Source organism: Hakea prostrata, chromosome 3 (assembly GCF_041222555.1).
Source record: "Hakea prostrata isolate BN-2017 chromosome 3, UWA_Hpros_2, whole genome shotgun sequence".
Lineage (NCBI taxonomy): Eukaryota > Viridiplantae > Streptophyta > Magnoliopsida > Proteales > Proteaceae > Hakea > Hakea prostrata.
Window position 1 is genome coordinate 64,057,899 of NC_142602.1, and position 21,743 is coordinate 64,079,641.

At 40.8% G+C, this 21,743-nt stretch overlaps 1 protein-coding gene across 1 annotated transcript; it reads left to right on the forward strand.

The window, feature by feature from the left end:
* The first annotated feature begins 790 nt into the window (after positions 1 to 790).
* Positions 791 to 1,853, forward strand: LOC149022746 (uncharacterized). Its single transcript, XM_089147342.1, has 2 exons — positions 791 to 993; positions 1,081 to 1,853. The coding sequence occupies exons 1-2, from the start codon at positions 884 to 886 to the stop codon at positions 1,307 to 1,309; spliced, it is 339 nt and encodes a 112-aa protein (XP_089003468.1). The 5' UTR covers positions 791 to 883; the 3' UTR covers positions 1,310 to 1,853.
* Positions 1,854 to 21,743: the final 19,890 nt, after the last annotated feature.

A 21,743-nucleotide genomic window follows, 5' to 3' on the forward strand; every position in this document is an offset into this window, starting at 1 on the left:
ATCCAAACCAAATCCTATCCATTTACAGGTCTAACTGTAGAGGGGAGCACGAGCCTCCATGCACCCCAATTCGAAAGTCACCGGTTTAATGACGAGTAGAAAAATGGATTTCAAAGAGGTGGGACCACTCTCTTGGAAATCTAACCAGTGGGCCATACTCCAGACAAACCTGCTCTCGTCTAATTAATCATCATTATTGATATCACATTATCACCCATGTGTCTTCCACAAGCGTTACTTGTGCTCATACGGATTTTCAACCACTTTATCATAATTCATTACACACGTGGCAGGCCCCATGTCGGCCGATCTTGCCCACCCGCCATGTTTACATCATAAATAATCGGTCAAATGGTCAAAACTACTGTTCCATTTATCCACTGCCACGTGTGCTCGCCGAACAAAAATTAACGGTCAATCTTTTGACTAGATGGGACACACTTCTCGAAGTGTTGTTCCTCGCCAAAACAGCGCCGACAAACCAAATAATCGGATCTGGGCCCACCATGTCGGAGAAGTCCATAGAACTCCGTTAGATCAGAATCTTGTAAATCAATCCCATACGTCCAATGCAACTAACGACCACAAATACAAATCTCACACGTTTTACATGCTACGCTACAGCACCAAAAATAACCTCTCTTGGAATCAAAAGTCAAAACTTAAAAAGGTCATCTTCTCATGTCTGAACCTTTCGGGTCATCTTATTCTACAATGATTCCTTCTTTCCCAAAATAAATATAAATGGATATCCAGACTCGCAAAGAGTCCATTAATATAACTCAGAATATCAGAAGGAAACTCTAAACGCAATTCTTAAATCCTTCTTCTTTTTCTTCTCTACTGCTCTTGTGATCTTCAATCTCCACCTTCTTCTTTTCTAATGGCCATGGAATCAAATACGAGCTCGGAAGACGATAATCTTAGTATCACTATAGAAAGAAATCCATCAGAATCACGCTTATCTGAACTGGGTATCAAATCATGGCCCAAGTAAGTTATTCTTCTTGTTATTTCTTCTCTTCTTCATGAAATACAAAATCTTCATTCTGTAAGTGATTGTATTGTTGTTCTTCATAGATGGGGTTGTCCACCTGGGAAATTCCCACTCAAATTTGATGCACAACAAACCTGTTACTTACTCAAAGGAAAGGTGAAGGCTTACAAAAAAGGGTCATCTGAGTTTGTTGAATTCGGAGCTGGAGATCTTGTAATCATTCCAAAGGGTTTCAGTTGCACTTGGGACGTATCTGTTGCTGTTGACAAACACTACAAATTCGATTCTTCAGAGTCTTCTTCTTATTCTTAATTTTCACTGTTTCACTTTTCTTTTTCTTATCTTGAATTAAAACTTCTGATTAGTAAGTAGTGTTTGTTTCAATAGTCAAAAATAGGAAATTAGAAATCCCAATCTGTGTCAGTGCATGTACCTGTCAAAGTAATCTTTTATTTGTGAAATATCATGTAAAATGATTCTATGTTCCTTTGACTGGTCAATTCAGATCTTTCCTTTTTAAGAGAAGGAAGTGAAGAACTTCCTTTTGGCTTATGTGAATTTGTATGTAATGATAGATGATCCGGACTTATCTGGAGAAGACCCAAGTCAATTTTTGGTTGTGTTTATCTTTCTTTTGCTACCCTTTCTTCTAGAGTTTGGATATACCAATTATGGTGAACCAGTTTAGGCCATTGAGATTAAGATGGTGGCAGTGAAGGAATATAACATGACATAAGCACATACTACTAGGGTTTCTTCTTGCAGATGGTATCATTTTTTTTTGTCATCAACAACTTCTGACTGGGACCATGGGGGATGGGGAGGTATAGAGAGATGGAGGTTGGATCTTGAGGCTTTGTTCTTGCAATCTTTACATAGGAGGTTACCACCACACTACGCTAGAAGTAAATCCACAGATGATCTCAAGTTTGCTGCAGGTGTTGTACATTAATTACGCAACACCCAGGCCCTGACATAATTGTAGAGATACTAACTAATCCCTTGCTTCAATTAAAAAAGAGAAGAGCATGAATGGCAAGAGTTATTTTCACCCCAAGAGGTAAATAAGAGGGAGCGGGAAAAGAATATGGATATGATAGCAGAGATGCTGCTTTCTTCACTGTTGTCCGGCATAAACTAATGTTTCTGCAATTGGTATTGCTTTCTACTTCATTTCACCTTGCATGTTATCCGTATCAAACTTGGACAAGTTCCATCTTTTAAATTGAAATGATTTATTTATTTATTTTTTTTGGAAGTTGAGGTTCATTCAGGATCGAACCCACGACCACTCCACTGAGAAGTATGGATCTCTACCAATCTTCCATTGAATTGAAATGTACGGGTGCTTTTTTTAATACTGGAAATATAATGCCATCCGCAAGGGTCGAACCCAAGACTTCTCCACTAAAAAGCATGGATCTTTACCACTCAACCAACCCTGCATTGGCAAGGAAATTATTATTATTTTCATAGTTGTTAGAGAAATGAATATAGAGTAACAAAGAGAGAAGAAGTATATTGAAGTTCATTGAGAAGTGTAAGAGTTGAAGGGTTTATAAGGAATTAAAAACAAATTTTGAGTGTATTTTAGGTAGTAAAAATGTAACTATGTTCTTTGGGTTCATGCTTTTATAATAGTAGCATATATGATTCTATGATACGATAGTATGATTAGCATTGAAGCAACTCTTCTCTTGTAGGAAAAGCTTCACTTGTAGTAGAAAATGTGTAGAGGTGGAGGGAACTCATCCAAGGCCTTTGAAGCCATGCCAATCTTTATTTTGTGCAAAAGTACTGTGCTGAGCATTAAAACACTTCAAGATCCAATAATCTGCAACTTTATGCAGGTGAAACAGGCAGAAGACGACGAGAAAGAGTACCTGTTCTCTTTTGAAGATGCCCAAGAGTATTTCATATTGTTACAAGTCTGAATTTTAAATTTTAAATTTGAATTTCTCATGATTAGGATCACCAGATCTGAACCAGTCAAATTGAGGTGTTCGGTTAAGGTATAACTCTTGAGACTTGCTGCAGTTGAATCCATGTGGGACTCTTGTAGGTTTACTAGCACACCCCCTCAAGCTCAATGGCATTGATAACACATTGAGATTTGGTTAATAGATGATTAAACCGTTGATGTGGAAGAGGCTTCGTGATTCGTGAAGATGCATACTCATTGATCTTTCGTTGAAAGAAAATGAACTTGCAGATGGTGCTTGGCCACTTTGTCCCCGACAAAAAGTTAGTCGATTTTCACATGCTTCATTCTAGTGTGAAAGACTGGGTTTACTGTGAGATATGTGGCCCCCACATTATTACACCATGATAATGGTGTAGTAGGTAGAAAAATACACAATTCTCGTAGCAAGGATTATAGCCATGTTAGTTCTACGGCTCCATTGGGTAAGGCCTTGTATTTTGACTCAGTACTAGATTTAACTATCATAGCTTGTTTGCATGAGCTCTAAGAAACAAGGTTACGACCCAAGAAAATAGCATATCCTCTAGTAGATTTACGATCATGGGGGCATTCAGCCCAATTTGCATATGAAAATGCTGATAAGGCTAAACCAAATATTTATGAATTGTTAATCCCTTGGTAATTGTGCCTTTGAGTTATCGGAGAATCCTCTTTATAGTAGACCAATGATCCTTGATAGGATTGTGCATGAATTGGCACACTTTGTTTACCATACACTAAATGTCTGGTCTTGTAAGAGTTGCATATTGGAGAATGCCCACAATGCTTCTCTAATGCATAGGATCTGACATTGTCTCTCTTGTGAACTTGCTCAATTGACTTGAGGTGGAAATAGGTGTTTGAACTAGTTTGCAATCAGTCATGAAAGCCTTGATCTAAAAGATCTGAGTTATATTGTGACTGGCTAAAGATGCAACTCATTAGGATTCCTGATGACAAACATACCCAGGAAATAGTGAAGGGGACCTTTATCTTTGGTTGTGAATGTGGATCCAATGCTCTTACGAAATTTAGTTTGATAATGCTTCACCATTGCCTGTGATGCTAATGTCATCCACATAAATTAGGAAGTAAATTGTCCCAAAGAACCTTGTATAGATAAATAAAGAGGTGTCAATTTTGATACTTTGGAATCCATATTCTAAAAGAGAAGTACTTAGCCTTTCAAACCAAGCACATGGGGCCTGTTTGAGTCTGTATAAGGATCGATGCAACTTGCAAACATGATATGGATGTTGAGAATCAACAATCTCCAGAGGTTGTTTCATGTACACTGCTTCCTGAAGAATTCTATGTAAGAATGCATTATGAACATCCAACCATTGAATTGGCCAAGACTTGGAGACAACAATAGAGAGGACCAATCGAATGGTTATGGTTTAACCACTATACTGAATGTTTCATTATAGTCAAGGCCCTCCAATTGGTTGAACCCCTTTGCAACCAAACAAGCTTTATACCTTTCAATTGATCCATTTACATTTTCTGATGGTGGCACCAAGTTTATCATTATAAGAGTTGTAAATTTCTCATCCATGGCTTTATCCCATAGAGTATATTTGCAATGGTGAAATGGGGTGATTTAGTTTCGGTTAGGTCAAGAGTAGGTATGGAAGCGAAAAGAAACTTCTAGGTTTTTGTGTTCCAACTTTTGTTCAAGTAACCATGGCTTGAGAGTTCACTGGTTATGAGGGAACTGGAAGGTCTACCACCAATTCAATCTGTACAGGTGATTTGGCATTGACAGGTGAGGTACGACGAGGAGAAGAAGAGGTTGGGTTAGTTTAGCTAGGGATAAAATTGGTAACGGTGGTTTGGCCAAGGGTGGTGGAATTGAACCAACAAGTGAGTCCGAGTTGGATATTGAATTTGAGAGTGTGGGAACACTAGAGGTCGAACTAGGGTTTTCAGACGTTGGTCCAAGCAATGATGACAATTTAAGGAATTCATTGATAAGAAATTGCCGCTCATAAAAAACTACATGGCATGAGATAATCAAAAGTAGTGTGCCTTTCAAGATACTTATAGCCAAGATGCCATGAACTATAGGCCAAGAAAATATAAATATGAGATCTACAGTCAAGTTTATATTTATTGTAGAGCATGCACAACAAAAAGACACGTAAAGTCTGATAATTAGGGTTTTCTCCAAAGAGTTCAAAAAACTGAGAGATATTTCCAAAAACCCTAGTATGTAGGCATTTTATTTATAAAAAATATTGTAGTTTCAAAAGCATGATTTCAATATTTTCTTGGAGTATGTGAATGTGCTAAGAGTCAAACCCATCTCAATAATGTGCCTATGTTGTCTCTTAGCATCCGTTTTTTGCTCAAGAGTGTGAAGACACGATAACCTATGGTTAATCATTGAATTAGTTAGAAAGTTGGAAAATGACTGGTATTCTTCATCCCAATCACTATGAAAGCATATAACAAATTTTTTTACCAACTTATTATACTTCTGAAAAACATCAAGTTACAATCACTTATGAATGTAACTTGCTAGTCTCCCAACTCTATAAGGAGACTAGCAAAGAGGGAGAGTCATATTAGAATTTAATTTTTTTTGTGAAACTCTTACTCTTTTCTATTTAAAGATAATGAAATCTCACCCTATAAATAAGTTGATTGGAGTTTTCTTGCCATGGATGTAGGCTTTACAATAAATGTTGAACCACGTTATTATTCGGATTATTGTCTGTGAATGTTTATGATAAAGTTAATATGGTATCAGAGTAAGGTTCGGTAAATCGTTGCCTGAGGAGTGCGAAGATCTAGATCTAGAAAGTAGATGATAGGTGCAAAGAGAATTGGGAAGGCTTCCAATGATTGATCGAAAGTACAATTCTAGATCTAGAGTAGTGAAGTTTTTTATTTTATTTTTTGTTATTGTACTTTGATTGGATTGGATCAGTGAGAAAAAAGAGGATTTGATTAGATGGATCGGTGAAGGAAAAATTTGATCGGACGTGACATTTAGTTGTTTAAGCTTTTTTATTATTATTTTTTTATAATTTTTTTTTCTTGTTCATGCAATGGTTACATTTTAAATTGAAAAAAAAAATTGCTTAAGTTGAAGAATCTTGAGTGGGTGGAACGTGAGAAGAATCATGAAGGAAAAAAGAAAATAAAAGGGGAATTGGGGGAGGAAAAGACCAAAAAAAAAGTTTTTTGATATTGAAAGAGACAAGGAGAGAGAAGAAGAATAGAAACAGAAAGAGTTAAGGAGACAGAAGATATTGAAAGAGACAAGGAGAGAGAAACCAATTAAGAGAGAAGAGAAAGAGGTGGTATCAGAGCAATAGATTCTGTAGACTAGAATGATCAATGATATAGGAAATTGAGAGGAAAACTTAGATTGGGAGAAAGTTAATTTTGATTTAGTGAAGGGACTAATCTGAGAATCAATTGTTTGATTGATAATATCGAGAATTTGACTAGTGAGAAAAAGATGAAAAAGTTGGTGAAAGGATTGACTATGTAATGTCATAGATTGGAATGACTAAATTGGAAAGAATGGATGTTTGTAGATGTTGAATTGAGGTATGATGATATTTCCGCAATTATATGAAATGAATTATGAATTGTGAGTATTACAACTCAACCCATACGTATATATGAGTGTAATGTATGATATGAGGATTGTGACTCCACTAATAGATATATATGACTGTAGTGTATGATGTCTGGAGTGTGACTTGTATGCATGATTGTAATATGCTAAGATACTATATCTTATAGATGAATAATTCTTCAATAATTGAGATGAGGATATGAGTGATTGTATGACTGAACTGAATGAGTGTAAGGACTCTGTATTTAAGTTTATGATAGTATGATGAGTAATATGCTATATTACTTTGTTTATATATGATTGCATTTTTGTTTAAAATATATGTACTTGTTTCAAACATAATGATAAATGATTTCTCATGTGAAAAACTTTATAAATGTAAAACTGAAATGGATTAAAAGACATCGTGTTGACAAGCACAACCCTTGTGATCAGATTGTAAAGTGAAAAGACTAGATCTAAGCCAATAACAGCAACCTATGAGATGTATATATGGCATTGTGCCTTGTGACTGAAGCCACTTTGGTGGTAGACTGAAGCCACTTCTGTGGTAAGACTGAAACCACTTCGGTGGTATAGACAGATGTACATCCTCTATGATTCGCTTAGGCTTATGACTAAAACTAGAAAAGGAAATGAAATTGAAAGGATTTGAAAAAAAGTATATTTGATAGTATGCATTTTCAATATGATTGAATAAGGTATTTTAATAAATATAGCTGAATTTATGCTAGTTATTGATTATGAAAGAAATTTTGAGGAAATCTCTAAATATGTACCTCATATGATTAGCACTAAAGAAATGAAGGCTTGACAATTTGAGCGAGGGCTTAGGTCTAATATACAAAGAGCTATGGGTGTTCTTCAACTGAGAACATATATTGATGTGGTTCATCAATCTAAAATATATGAAAGCATTAAGAAGGCAAGGGGATAAAAGAAAGAGGAAAAGAAAGGGGATGACCGGAGGTCATTTAAATTTGAAGGATTTAGATGTAATTCTAATAATGGATTGGCTAGTTGCAAATCATGCTAGTGTTTTATGTTATGAGAGAATGGTGATACTAAGACCTGTAGGGGAACCTAAGATCCAATTCTTATGATTGAAAATAAAGTCTTCCCTAAAAAGAACGATCTCAGCTATTCAAGCTAAGAGATTGCTCAGGTATGGAGGCCAAGGGTATTTAGCTTCTGTGCAAGATTAAGAAATAATTTTGACGGCTTTACTTGAAGTACTAGTGCTGAAAGAATTTCCTGATGTCTTTCTAAAAGACTTGTCAAGGTTACTACCAGAAAGAGAAGTGGAATTTGCTATTGAACTTATCCATGGTACAACCCCAATATCTAAAGCACTGAAAGAATTAAAAGAACAATTGCAAGAATTGTTAGATAAGGATTCATACAACCTAGTGTATTTCTTTGAAGAGCATTTGAGGACAGTTCTACAAACTCTAAGAAATGAGAAGCTTTATGCTAAGTTTAAAAAGTGTGAATTTTGGCTTAACAAGGTTGTGTTCTTAGGACATGTGATCTTTACTAAAGGTATTATGGTAGATCCTAGCAAAGTCCAAGCTAAAATGGATTGGGCCCCACCAAGCTTGTGAAAACTAGGGTCGTGACAGAGGATGAGCCCAAACCCTAACATATGCAACCCTACCATTGTATGATCAATAATGGACCACTGACTCTTCGCATGGACTGGTTACCTCTGTAGGATGAAACAGAGTCATATCACCATTATCATGGGTCATCCGTTTCAGCTCCCCTATCGAAAGGGTAGTAGCATGTAAGGGTTTCTAACCATGCAAATCTAAACTTCCTAGGTATGTCATCCAGCAGTCATAATAGTGCGGGAGGCATTAGTGAGCATGTGTCCCATACCACAACCCTATGATATCTCAAGCAATGGATACCCAATTGGATACCCTTTCATCACAACATCCAACATTATATCATAACCATTCATTCAATATCATAAAGTGATAAAATATATAGAACATCATATACAACATACTTTCAACAGTAATACAATAATTTATATAACTACAACAAGTTATATGATCAGAAGAAAATGTAAGAAATAATTGATTCATCATATAGCATGTCATTGTATATAAATAAAAAAGTATGTCCCTACCTGTAATTATGTTAAAGCTATAGAATGCAATCAAACCTCAATTACAAGACTTCCAATAAACTCAAAGAACATCTATACATAAGGTTATAAAAAGAATACATTAAAGACATGAGTCAAATCAAAGCAAAGAAAAAACTCACAGAGCTACTGTGACTTAGCCGGTCGTTTGGGCTGGTTAGTTGGGTCAAGCGACCACCTTTGTTACAGATAGTTTTCAAAGTCTGAAATTCTGACTTTTGATCACCCAATTCCAATCCGATTTTTAGGATGATTCACGTCCGAATTTCATTCTTAAAAGTCTATAACAAAGGTGCAAATTAGTAACCTAAAATTATACAGATCCATAACTCAATTCATCTCCCTTGATTAGATACATCCTTTATTCCAATGTAGGGACTCATCTTCGGATAAAATCTTCTCAAAATCATAGATAAAGAATAGAACCCATCACAATTAGGTCACCACCAACATACAAGAGATGGATCTAATCCATTCCAAAAGCTGAGGGAAGAGAATGGAGTGAATGGAGATCACTTACCTCTTCCAGATTTGCAAAATAGACGGGGGAATGGATCCACTTCGCAATCCATGCTTCTCTCACCTTCCAGCACGTGTCTTTTGCCTCCTAACCATCCACAGTGGCAATCCCAAATATAATAATGATTTAAAAGGTCGGGGTTTGCTATTTATAGAGGACAGAGGCAATTTAGGGCAAAATCCCACAGACCATGTCGGTCACTTGGGACGGTTGATTGGCCAATCAATCGCCTTAAGAAACCGCCCCCTAGTACTTTTCAGTACTTGGGTGCTTTGCTCAAGGGGTTGATCTCCAACTCAAACCTAACCCTAAACAACATGTGGGGGAGGTCTTACCTTCAATCTATACATCTTCAAACACCTCTTTACTCTGACTGGAAATCCACTTCCCAAGCAAGGCAGGTTCTTCATCAAGAGAATACAGATCCATGGACTCAGGATATGGATCATGGACTTCAATCATGATACTCCACAACTTATTCCAGTTTGACCATCGGGTTATCGGACCTGCAATACGAATTCCGGGTTAGAAATACGGGGGTTGTGACACATAATAAAGCTTTCATAATTGTAGGCATAAGTAAAACACCTCTAAGAAGTAATGAACCAAAAGAGAATACATGATCGTTTCCGATATAAGCAATGGACTATGAAGAATTAGAAGTCATATGATGTGTTGCATCCAAATTAGGGTACAAACTTGAATCTACAATGGAAAAAGGGACATATTCCAAAAAATTTGGTGCAGTTACAAAATTAGATCCATTCTAAAATGCATGATTAAAGGCTCGCGACATGTCAGTGCTTTATTACCTCTTTGATTGCAAATTCAACAAAAATCAGTGTTTATATTATTCTGGAACCAAGAGGACCATGAACTAAATTGGAATTTGATTGGTTATAACCATGATCCATATTTGGAAAGGCCGACCTCTACGCTTTGTTCTCTATCCTTATAATGACCCTCTACTGTTCGGGATGGAGGTCAAGTGTTTCTATTTGGTTTAGTATTAGATCCAACAACCATATTTGCAAAGGGAATTAAATCAACCCAAGCGTGTTCATCTTTCAGTCTAACTTATTGACAACATCCATGCAGCTCATTGTAAAGTACAAGAGTTCCACGGTAGAAATAGAGGTAAAAAAGGTAGGGTAGTCAAGGATAAGTTCATTTAAAACATATAAGCAAAGATCTTCATCGGTTAAAGACTTACCAATCACAACTAATTGATATACTACCAATTTAATCTTCATGAGATATTCATGAATGTTGTTGCTTCTCTTTTTGATATTTTGAAGCTATAGGCAAAGTTGCAAGACTTGTGCTGTGGAGGATGTGGCATAAAGCCTCTTCAAATGTCACAAACATCTCTGGCAGTGCTGCAAACTATGACTTGAGCATGCACATTCTTGGTTAATGAACCAATAAGCCAACACATTAACAATTGATTTTGACGAATCCAATGCTCATACCTCAAATTAAGGATTTTTGCAAGGATATATGTTGTAGAGGAAGCGGGTTGATGATGTATCAGCATTGGTGGGAGGTGGGCATGGATCGGTACCATCGGTAATGTAATAACCCCCATGTTCTTAACCTAAAACCCAAATTACATATTTGACTACCTGAAACTCTATCCAGAAGTAGCTGGGATTGAAGCCCATGTTTCTACCCCATAGCCCATGGATCTGGATATTGTTGGTGAAGAAATTGCCTACTGGGAACTGGAAGAAGATCCATGCATAACCCGAATGGATTGGGTAGGTGGATATCCAGTGGGGGAAAGGTCAAGTTGAAGGATGTTCATGAACAAGGTAAGAGCCCTCCACATGTTGGTTAAGTTGTAACTGAGCTAGGGATCAACCAAAAGTGCAAAATGCACAGGTACTAAAAAGTACCAGGGGCAGTTGCTTAAGGCAGTAAATTGAAAATCTTTGCCCAAAAATCGTATTTTTACGGCACCCTATTTAAAGCCTCCAATGACCTAATTCCATATTATTTTAATCCTAAAGGTTGTCATGGACTGAGAAAGAGTTAGAGAACAAGTGGTTGGTGGAAGAGAGTCTCTCTCTGCAAAGAATCTTGCGAGTTTGCGTTGACTTTCAAATCCAAGTGGAGGTAAGTTGAATCACTCTCTTATTCTACTGAGTTTTTATCTTCTTAGAGAGTAGTATTCTTCCTCTAAGTTCTATGGTGGTGATTTGGATTATTGTATTTCATTTTCATCGATGATTTCAATTAGATTATGCCAAGAGGATGGATTCTATATTCGATTTAATGGCAGATCTTATTGACGAAGATGATGTGGATCTAAATTATTCCCTTCTATGATTTTTAGTCTAAGTGACCTCTTTGGAGTTCTAAAGATGCGATTTAGACTTGTGTTAACCCAAAATCAAATTGAGGATGGGTGATCGAAAGTCTGAATTTTAGACTTGGAATTTTGCCCGAGAGTGGAGCGGCCGATCAATTGACCATCCGCCTTAACCGGCGGGTTGGGTTCCTAAGGCTATGTTGATGTTGTCCTTGCCCAGTTCGAATCTCAGACTATAATGTAACTTCATAATCTTAATCTAGGGATTTTTTGGGATCTGCTAGGGTGTTTGTTTGAAGGATTTGGCAACTTATTCAATAGTTTTCCCACTTAGTTACGTAAGGGACAGTTGCATATATGACTGAATTGCTTAATATGATGACTTGATAATTATTCTAAGCATGTTAATGATCTTATAACCTGTTTTAATTTTTGTGTTGTTTACTCATCAATAATGAATTGTAGATGATGTAAATTGCACTTTTACTTCTTTCATGGTATGATGTCGTTAAGTGTTGCAACTATGAGTTGAGGTTTACTAGGCTTGGTACTCCTAGCTTGGGATATATGGGGCTATGGTATGTGACACTATCCTCTGGATGCCCCCAACATTATCATAGTTGTTGTCCTTCATGACTAGGAGGTCTATATGCATGGTTAGGGCACCCTTACACACTATTACCTTTTCAACAGGGGTATTGAAGCCGAGTGACCGTGATAGCAGTGACATGGTCATGTGGGTGTCCAACAGAGGTAATCAGTCCATGAGGAGACATAGTGGCCCACTGTTTATCATACAAATGGTAGAATTGCATATATTAGGGTTGGGCTCATGGGCGTCCAAAAGACGACTTGAGTGTGTGAAGAGACATGAGATGCATCCGCCCTAACAATATATGGATGACCATAGGGTTAAGGAATGTGGTCCAAAAGAGGTAACCAGTCCGTGAAGATTTACATTCCTAGGTGGAGAAGGATACTGGACCAAAAGAGCCCTAGGCATGAGGAAAGGTATCTGGACCACATGTAGTGTATTGCCATATGACTTGCATTGGGTTTAGCATCCTTGACAAACGTCAGTACTTAGACCAATGGTTGTGGTGAGAGAGTGTGGACCTGTACCCCAGCCATGGTTGATGATGAGGACCGTACCCCTTACCCGAGATCCCAATAGAGGTAGCCAGTCACTTAGGGATCAAAGTGACGAGACCTACCTAGAGGAGGGCTGATGTTTATCTTAAAGTATGTCTGTCTACATAGAGACTCGTATAGTTAGATCTTAAGGTGCATTCATGACTTAGCATTTCATTTATTCATCTTTTTGTTTATGTGATTGTGGTATATGTATGTATTGTTACCTTACTGAGTTCTTTAGAATTCATCCTCATAGATTTTCTACATTTTTCTTCAGATGCCTTTCCCAAAATAGGAGAAGTTCCCTATGCATGGGAAAATACCTCTGAAAAGATATTGGAGGCCCTAATGGAACATAGTTATGACCAACACGAAGCTTCTTGTGGGTGCATGGAGTGCTCTTATAGGAACCATTGATGGGAAGAGAGCTTTGGTCACTCACCGCATTGACAAGGGGATGAAGGAGGGTCTCATGACTCCTTTCATCAAGCAATTCAAGATAGAATACCCTAAGCTGATGAAGGAGAATAATAAAATGTGATGAGACACCTTTTGGTAATCTACTTCCACTAATACAATTCCATTCGATTTATTCAGTGATTCCCCTTGAATTCTAGAACCTTTATTTCTTTAATTAATTGTTGGAATATTCTTTGCTCTTGATCATGGGTTTGTGTGTTTTATTTATTATTGATAGTGTAACTGTGATTTTGTGGTTGTAAATCACACCCATGGATTGTAAGGGCGGATCCAATGCCATTGGGTGGGGTGTGATAGATAATCCCATACGCACAGTATGTTTGTAGCACAGGTGCAAGTTATTTCCATAACAAGTAATTGGTTTTTGTGAGTTTAATAGAGAGGAAATGTTTAGGGAGGGAAATGAAGGGGATGGATGATCAGCCTGGGCTTCTAATGCTATGTTGAAACACCTCAAGACCTAATAATTCACAACTATAATGCAAGTTGATACGGAAAGATGAGCACCAAACGGGTATAACCCGAAGTCTGTATATTATCAGATTGATCGGGTTTTACCCGGTCTTATGAATTGACCTGAACTGGTCATTCCACCAGTTCTTGTGTCAGCAGGCTACACCCGAATGGGGCTCCACATCCAATTGGGATATGACCGACCCTGTTGGTTAATACGTACATCACGCTACACAAATAAGGCAGTCACTCTTTTTCGAGAAAGTCAACTCAAACGGCTACCTCGCTGGAACCAATAACGGAAGGGCATAATCCTAAGGGATTCGACGGTTCCTGTCAGACGGAAATTACCAAATACACGTAAGGTAAGTTAATCACTATAAGAAAGGGGACGCATCTCCTTGGTAAGCAATCCAATACACACTGAGTCTATTCTTGTGTAGCTTTTGCACGAGACCTCTCGCTCTTCGATATCTGACTTCATCATCAGAGGCGGCTGCCCGGCACACAAGCCGGCCCGCATCTAACCTTTTTTGCAGGACCCATCGTCCTGGATACGAGAGGAAGCTCAGTCGGATCCAAAAGCATAATTGATCCGCATCAGTTTGGCACCGTCTGTGGGAACGGCAAAGCTTGGAAGCCATGGTGCGACGAGCCAACGGACGTTCCTAACAAGAAAGCACTGGGGATGATCGAGTAATTCCCGAAGAAATGGTTGACCCGTCAACCCACGAAGAACAAGAGGGACTTCAAGAGAATTTGGTTCTGGAAGATCCCAATGAAGAAGGAACATCGCGAGGTCCTCGGGACCAGGCCATTGTGGCAGATATGGACGAGAGGCATGCTCGAAATGCAGGGGGTATTACGCGGTTTGGTGCATCAAATTGGGGTTGAACAAGGACCCAGGCGTAATACACAGTCGGGAAGGCTAATGAGAGCCTTCAGGACAGTACGAGGAGCCCGACATCCAAGGCGTATCCCAAGAGTAAAAAATACTCGGGAACAAAGGGAAATACATCCCGATCGTAGCAAGCGCCAAACCACGCCCAATGGGACAAGGATCAGTGCTTTAGAGCACATCTCGTTGCCTCCTAAAACAGGATCCTTGCCCCCAAGGAATCGTCGGGAGGAGGTCGAGGAGATCGTGGATAAAGAAGAAGAAGGGGAAAGCCAACCCCGACCTTCAAAGTCGAGAATTTCGACATCTCGGGCACCATCCCAAAGGAAGGAGGCTACAACTCCTCGTTCGAGGGGGGAACGTGTTGAATCTGATGAGGACGGTGCAAGGCAGAACCGGCTACGAAGGCGAGTAGCAGAGGTCGAACGAAAGTTGGAGGATCGAGATCGTGATGAGGATCTTGATGTGGTAGACCGGGAGCCGTTCTCGGACGAGATCATGAACATGCCTCTCCCTAGAAATTTTATCATGCCAACCTTCACCCCTTTTGAAGGGAAAACAAATCCAAAGGAGCATATCAGTTACTTCAAATCAGTCATGACCGTACTAGGCCGGGAGGATGAATTGCTCTGCAGAACGTTTCCAGCGTCACTCAAGGGCCCAACCATTAAATGGTTCAGCAGTCTACGACCGGCATCAATAAATAATTTCCGGGAGTTGGCCCAAAAATTCATAGCCCGATTCAGCAGCGCGATCGGGAGTAAAAAGACATCCGATAGTCTCTTTGGCATACGACAAGGACGGAATGAGTCTATTCGGGATTATCTGAAAAGATTCGACGAGGTTGCCATCGAGATCGAGGAGCTTGATGATCAAGTTGCGTACAGTGCGCTTTGGAGTGGCATCACGCACCAAAGACTTCTGGAAGTCCTGTTAACGGACAAGCCAAGAACGTACGGGATGCTGTTACACAAGTGTCAGAAGCAAGCCAGTGTCTATGAAGTGATAAACGCCTGAGTCAAAGCAGATCGGGACAGAAGGTCAGATCGGGACATAGACAAACCCTCCTCGGGTGACAAGATTCAGAGATCAAAAAGTAGATGGAAGCGTGACCAAGAAAGAATGAGCTATACTCCTCTAAACACAAAGCCGTCAGAAATCTTGATGAACATTCAGGATAAAAACTCGTTGAAGTGGCCCGGAAAGATACGTGCACCTCTAGAGGATCGGGATATGACAAAATACTGTCGATTCCACCAAGATTACGGCCACCACACGGATGGCTGTCGGAATCTGAAGTTTGAAATAGAGAAACTGATTCAACAAGGAAAGCTGGGTCAGTATGTAAAGCAATCGGGAAAGAACCGAGCACACTCACCCGCGTCAAAAAAGAGAGGTCGATCCTCTAGTCCGAAAGAAGTCACAAAAGGGCGATAAGGGGAAGGAAAAGGTGGATCGAAGAACGCCCGTGTACGTAATCATGGGGGTCCGACGGTAGAATCAATCGGGAAGGCGAAACAGGCTCTTCGGGGCGGTACACCTGCCTAAAAAAGACAGTCCAACATGCCCCAACCAATAACTTTTACGGATGCGGACCTAGATGGTGTTATATCGCCACATGATGATGCGATCATCATAAAAGTCAAAATAGCCAATCGGAGGTTCACCGAATTTTGGTGGATCAGGGTCATCCGTTGACCTAATCTCGTCACGCCTTTCAAAAGGTTGAATTGGCCGATGATTTGTTGACCCTTTCATCAACACCATTGTATGGTTTCGCAGGATCTTCCGCAGTGGCGGAAGGAACGATCCACTTGGATCTCAAAGTTGGGAAGTCACCCCGAGATACCTTGGTTCGGGTAAATTTCATGGTCGAAAGGAGCTCGGCATACAATGTCATTTTGGGACGACCCGACACGATGCGCTTGAAGCGTCGTATCTCCTAGGCATAGAAGTTAAAGTTCCCAACCGGCTGGAGTCGGAGTGTTGTTCAGATCAATCGGCTTCCCGCCAATGCTATACAAATTACTTGAAGGAAAAACGTAAGCCAGAGAACACGGGAACTGCCATGAACGTCGAGGTTCGGGACGATCGCGATGAGGAAAGCATGCAGCGGGCAGAGCCCGTAGAAAAGTTGGAAAGGATACAGCTGAGTCAATCTCTTCCTGACCGAGGGACGTTTATCGGCTCTAAGCAACCAGAGGATTTCAAGAAAGAGCTTACTCGGTTCTTGTGCGATAATGCAAATATCTTTGCATGGTCGGCAAATGACATGCCCGGGATAGACAGGCGGGTAGCGAGCACAAACTCGATACGAAGGATGCTACCCGGTCATCCAAAGACGAAGGAATTTTGCTATAGAAAAACATGAAACAATCAGGGTCGAGGTGGAAAAATTGGAAAGATCGGGTTTTATAAAACCAATTGAATGCCCAACCTGGCTGGCCAATGTAGTTATGGTCAAGAAGGCGAACGGGAAATGGAGAATGTGTACTAACTACACGATTTGAACAAAGCCCGCCCAAAGATTGTTACCCCCTCCCAAGGATTGATCTTCGATCGATGCCACTGCTGGCCATGAAGTCCTTAGTTTCATGGATGCTTACTCGGGATATAACCAGATTCTGATGAGTCGGGAGGATGAGAAACATACTTCATTTATGACCGATCGGGAAAGTTATTATTACCGAGTGATGCCTTTCAGGTTGAAAAATGCAGGGGCGACTTATCAGAGAGCTGTCAATAAAATTTTCCAACGACAGATCGGGCGGAATATGGAGGTTTACGTAGATGACATGCTCGTGAAGAGTTTGGTTCGGGCAAAACATTTGACTAACTTGGAGGAAACGTTCGATGTGCTTAGAACGTACCAAATGCGCCTGAACCCTGAAAAATGTGCTTTTGGGGTTTCCTCGGGAAAGTTCCTCGGGTTTATGGTTTTCCGAAGAGGAATCGAGGCTAACCCAGAGAAGATCAGAGCACTGATCGAGATGGCATCACCCGGGACTATAAAAGAAATCCAGTGTTTGACCGGGAGGGTGGCCGCTTTAAATCGGTTCATATCCCGAGCAGGAGAAAAGTGCAATACTTTCTTCAAAGCTTTGAAAACTACATCAAGCTCGGGAATAATCTCTTGGACACAAGAATGCCAACGGGCATTTGATCAACTTATAGCGTATCTTGGGACACCGCTTGTCTTAGCACGGCCCCTAACCGGGGAAACTCTTACGGTTTACCTTGCAATTTCACCACGGCGTCGCAATGCTGTCAGGAGATATAGTTCAGAACCCGGTCTACTATGTGAGCCATGTGCTTATAGATGCTGAGACACGGTACCCGGACGTAGATAAGCAGGCGTTGGCGCTTTTGGTGGCATCACGAAAACTAAGGCCCTACTTTCAATCACATCCGATAGTGGTCCCGACTAATTTTCCACTAAAGAAAATACTTCAAAGGCCTGATGTGGCAGGAAGGATGGTTGGGTGGTCCGTGGAGCTTAGCGAGTACCAGATCGAGTTCAGACCAAGGACGGCCATAAAAGCTCAGGTGCTAGCCGACTTTGTTGTCGAAAGCACTCTACCACAAGGGAACGACCAAATACCAACGGCTGGAGTATCCGACTTGTGGATTCTGCACGTTGATGGTTCGAGCAATATTTCTGGATCGGGAGCAGGTCTGACCCTCTGTAGTCCCGAGAACTTCACCATTAACTATGCTATAAGGTTCAAATTCCCAGCCTCGAACAATGAAGCAGAATACGAAGCTGTCATAGAAGGCTTACGAGTGGCCCGAGCCCTCAGAGTTCGGGAATTAGAAGTAAGAAGTGATTCTCAACTAATTGTCAATCAAATCAAGGGAGAATATGAAGCAAAGGATGAAAGAATGGCTAGGTACTTGGTCAAGGTTGGACAGTTACAAGCTTTCTTTGATCGGGTAACATATCGACAAATACCCAGAAAAGAAAATGAAAACGCGGACGAACTCTCCCGATTGTCTAGGCCAAACTACAAAAACCTGGACTCGGCAGTTTACATTGAAGAACTAAGCAGCCCGAGCATCCAGGAGGCAGAAACCTTTGAAATCAATGAGGAACCAGACTGGACTACACCCCTCATAACATATATTCGGGACGATATTCTCCTGACTGATCCCAAGGAAGCAAAAAGAGTCCGGAATCAGGCAGCCCAATTCACCATGGTTGACGACCAGCTGTATAGGAGGTCGTTCACAAATCCCCTCTTGAGATGTGTTGGACCATCCCGGGCAAGTTATGCCCTAGTTGAGATCCACGAGGGCATCTGTGGTGCACATATGGGCGGGAAGGCGTTGGCACAAAAGGTATTACGGTCGGGCATCTATTGGCCTACAGTGCAAAAGGACGCGATTGAGTATGTCCGTAAATGCGAACGATGCCAGAAACACGCAAACGTCCCGAAGTTGCTAGCAGTCCCCATGATGTCTGTCTCAAACCCGACGCCATTTGCGATGTGGGGAATGGACCTTGTCGGGAAACTACCGAAAGCTCCAAAGAATCGGGAGTATATGGTGGTTGCAATAGATTACTTCACAAAATGGGTCAAGGCTGAACCATTATCTTCCGTCACAGAGAAACAGATGGAAAAGTTTTTTGAAGAAAAGATAATATATAGATTCGGGATACCTCGGATCCTGGTGACAGACAATGGCAAACAATTTGAAGGTGCAGGATTCAGGACCTTCTGTATGAGATACCATATAGAACATCGATTCGCCTCGGTAGCCTACCCCCAGAGCAATGGGCAGGTAGAGGTCACCAACAGGACACTTCTGGATGGGATCAAGAAAAGGTTGGAGGATAATCGGGCAATGTGGGTCGAGGAACTCCCGAGTGTCCTCTGGTCATACAGAACTACGGTACGAACCCCGACTGGCGAAACTCCTTTTTGTTTAGCCTATGGGACTGAAGCCTTAGCCCCTGTAGAAGTGTTGGCCGGGTCATTGCGATATAATGTATTTGATGAAGGCCACAATGACCAGGGCCTGAGGGAGAACCTAGATCTTTTGCAAGAAGTCCGAACAAAAGCACAACAAAAGAATCTGTTGTATCAAAGGAGAGCAGCACAACACTACAACTCTCGGGTCAAAAGCCGAAGGTACAGATCGGGAGATCTGGTTTTGAGACGTACTGGGGCTTCAGATCCGAGAAATCAAGGAAAGTTAACTCCTACGTGGGAAGGACCTTATCTGGTAGAAAAAGAAACAAGGCCGAGGTCATACTGACTGAAAGATGTGGAGAGTGGAAAACCAATCGATCGTTCATGGAATTCCACCAATTTAAGAAAGTTCTACCAATAACCCTTATCGGAATTGGGTCTGTCCCGTTTATGCCTACGTCTCTTACAAGGCCATATCTTTTGAGAAGATATAATGAATTCGGGTTCATCCTGTTTACATTTGCCCTTTTTAAATTCGGGTCCATCCCGTTTACATAATGCCTTTTTGAAGGATTTACATCTTTTCTTAAAAGATACAAGTCACTTGGGTCACACCCGATTGATTAATTACTCTTTTTTAAAGAACTTACATCTTTTCTTAAAAGATACCAGTCATTCGGGTCACTCCCGTTTGATTAATTACTCCTTTTTTAAGGACATATATCTTTTCTTAAAAGATACCAGTCACCCGGGTCACACCCGATTGGCTAATTACTCCTTTTTAAGGACTTATATCTTTTCTTAAAAGATACCAGTCACCCGGGTCACACCCGATTGGCTAATTACTCCTTTTTAAAGGACTTACATCTTTTCTTAAAAGATACAAGTCATTCAGGTCACTCCCGTTTGATTAATTATTCCTTTTTTAAGGACTTACATCTTTTCTTAAAAGATACCAGTCATTCGGATCACTCCCGTATGATTAATTACTCATTTTTTAAGGACTTACGTCTTTTCTTAAAAAGATACTAGTCATTCGGGTCACTTCCATGTGACCCTTCATTTATTCTAGACTTTAAGGAGAATGCAACGGAAAATGAAGGCAGAATATTTGATTCATTTATAAAAAGATTACAAAATTTGAGATCAGGAGAAAAAGAGACAAAATCAAAAGATAGCAAGTCTTGAGAATCATTAGTCAATCTTTACAGATGGAATGTCGGGAAGATCCTTTCCGGTGGCTGCCTCGACCACCCCTTCAAGAGACTCCTGCATGCTTGCAGTGACAGCTGGGGAACCTTGACCCTCTCCTTCCACAAGAGTTCTCTCCAAATTATCATCTAGTAAGTTGCTAGCCTCTCCCAGAGCATTTGCTTCCTCATCTTCATCACCTTCTTCCTCTCCTACTTCTTCCTCGGGAGAAGGTTGGGGAAGAGGTTCAATATAATCCAATGCATCGGGAAAAGGGAAGAATTCAAGCTCGGGGAGACCCTCAGGTAGGGGGCGATTGAGCTCATCATAAATCTGAGGGTTCAGGAGCTTCTCTAACTCTAAAGGACGAGGAAGATCTGTCTGCTCTAGAGCCTTTTTGAAAGCAATGCGCATGCCTCTTTTGAAGGCGGGAGTAGCAATGGCCAAACAGAGATTCTTAAATTCTTGAGTCTGAAAGTAGTCCTCTAGCACACCTCGTCTTGAGGTTTCAGCTCCCGAGGTCTCAAGCTCCTTCAACTTATCCCTCAGTTGGGCGTTTTCATTCTTCTCTGCCACCAAGAGGGCCTCAGACGCCCTCAGGTCTTCAGTGACCTTCCCGACCTTCTCCTCGAGGTCATTCACTTTCCCTTTATATTTATTTTTGCTTTTGGAAAGAACATCCTTCTCCTTTTTCAACTTGGCTGCTTTCTCTTCAGCCTCTTTCAGTTTCTTCTCTGTCTCTTCCTTCTCAGTAATGGCAGTCCGGGCCCGAACGTTTGACTCCCCGTGGAGCTGTTCGGCCAGCGCCAATTGCTTGGCTTGATCCCGGGCTCTCCGAAGAGACTCGGAAAATATGTGTACTTCTTTGAAAAACTCCCTGTTCGGGAAGGTTCTCAGATACATCTGATCGGCATCATTCGTGGCCTCGTTCAGCCATGTCTCCGCATATCCTGAGTCAGTGAAGATCGTGTTAAAACTGGGATCGCCAGTTGAAGAAGGCGCCACCTCCCGGGCTGATTCGTCGATACGAACTCTCTTAGGAGGAGGAAGAGTCCCGTCAACTTTCCGTTTCTCGGATCCCGAGGAAGGGATTTTCTTTCTGGGACTCTTCTCAGTCCCGACTGTTACGA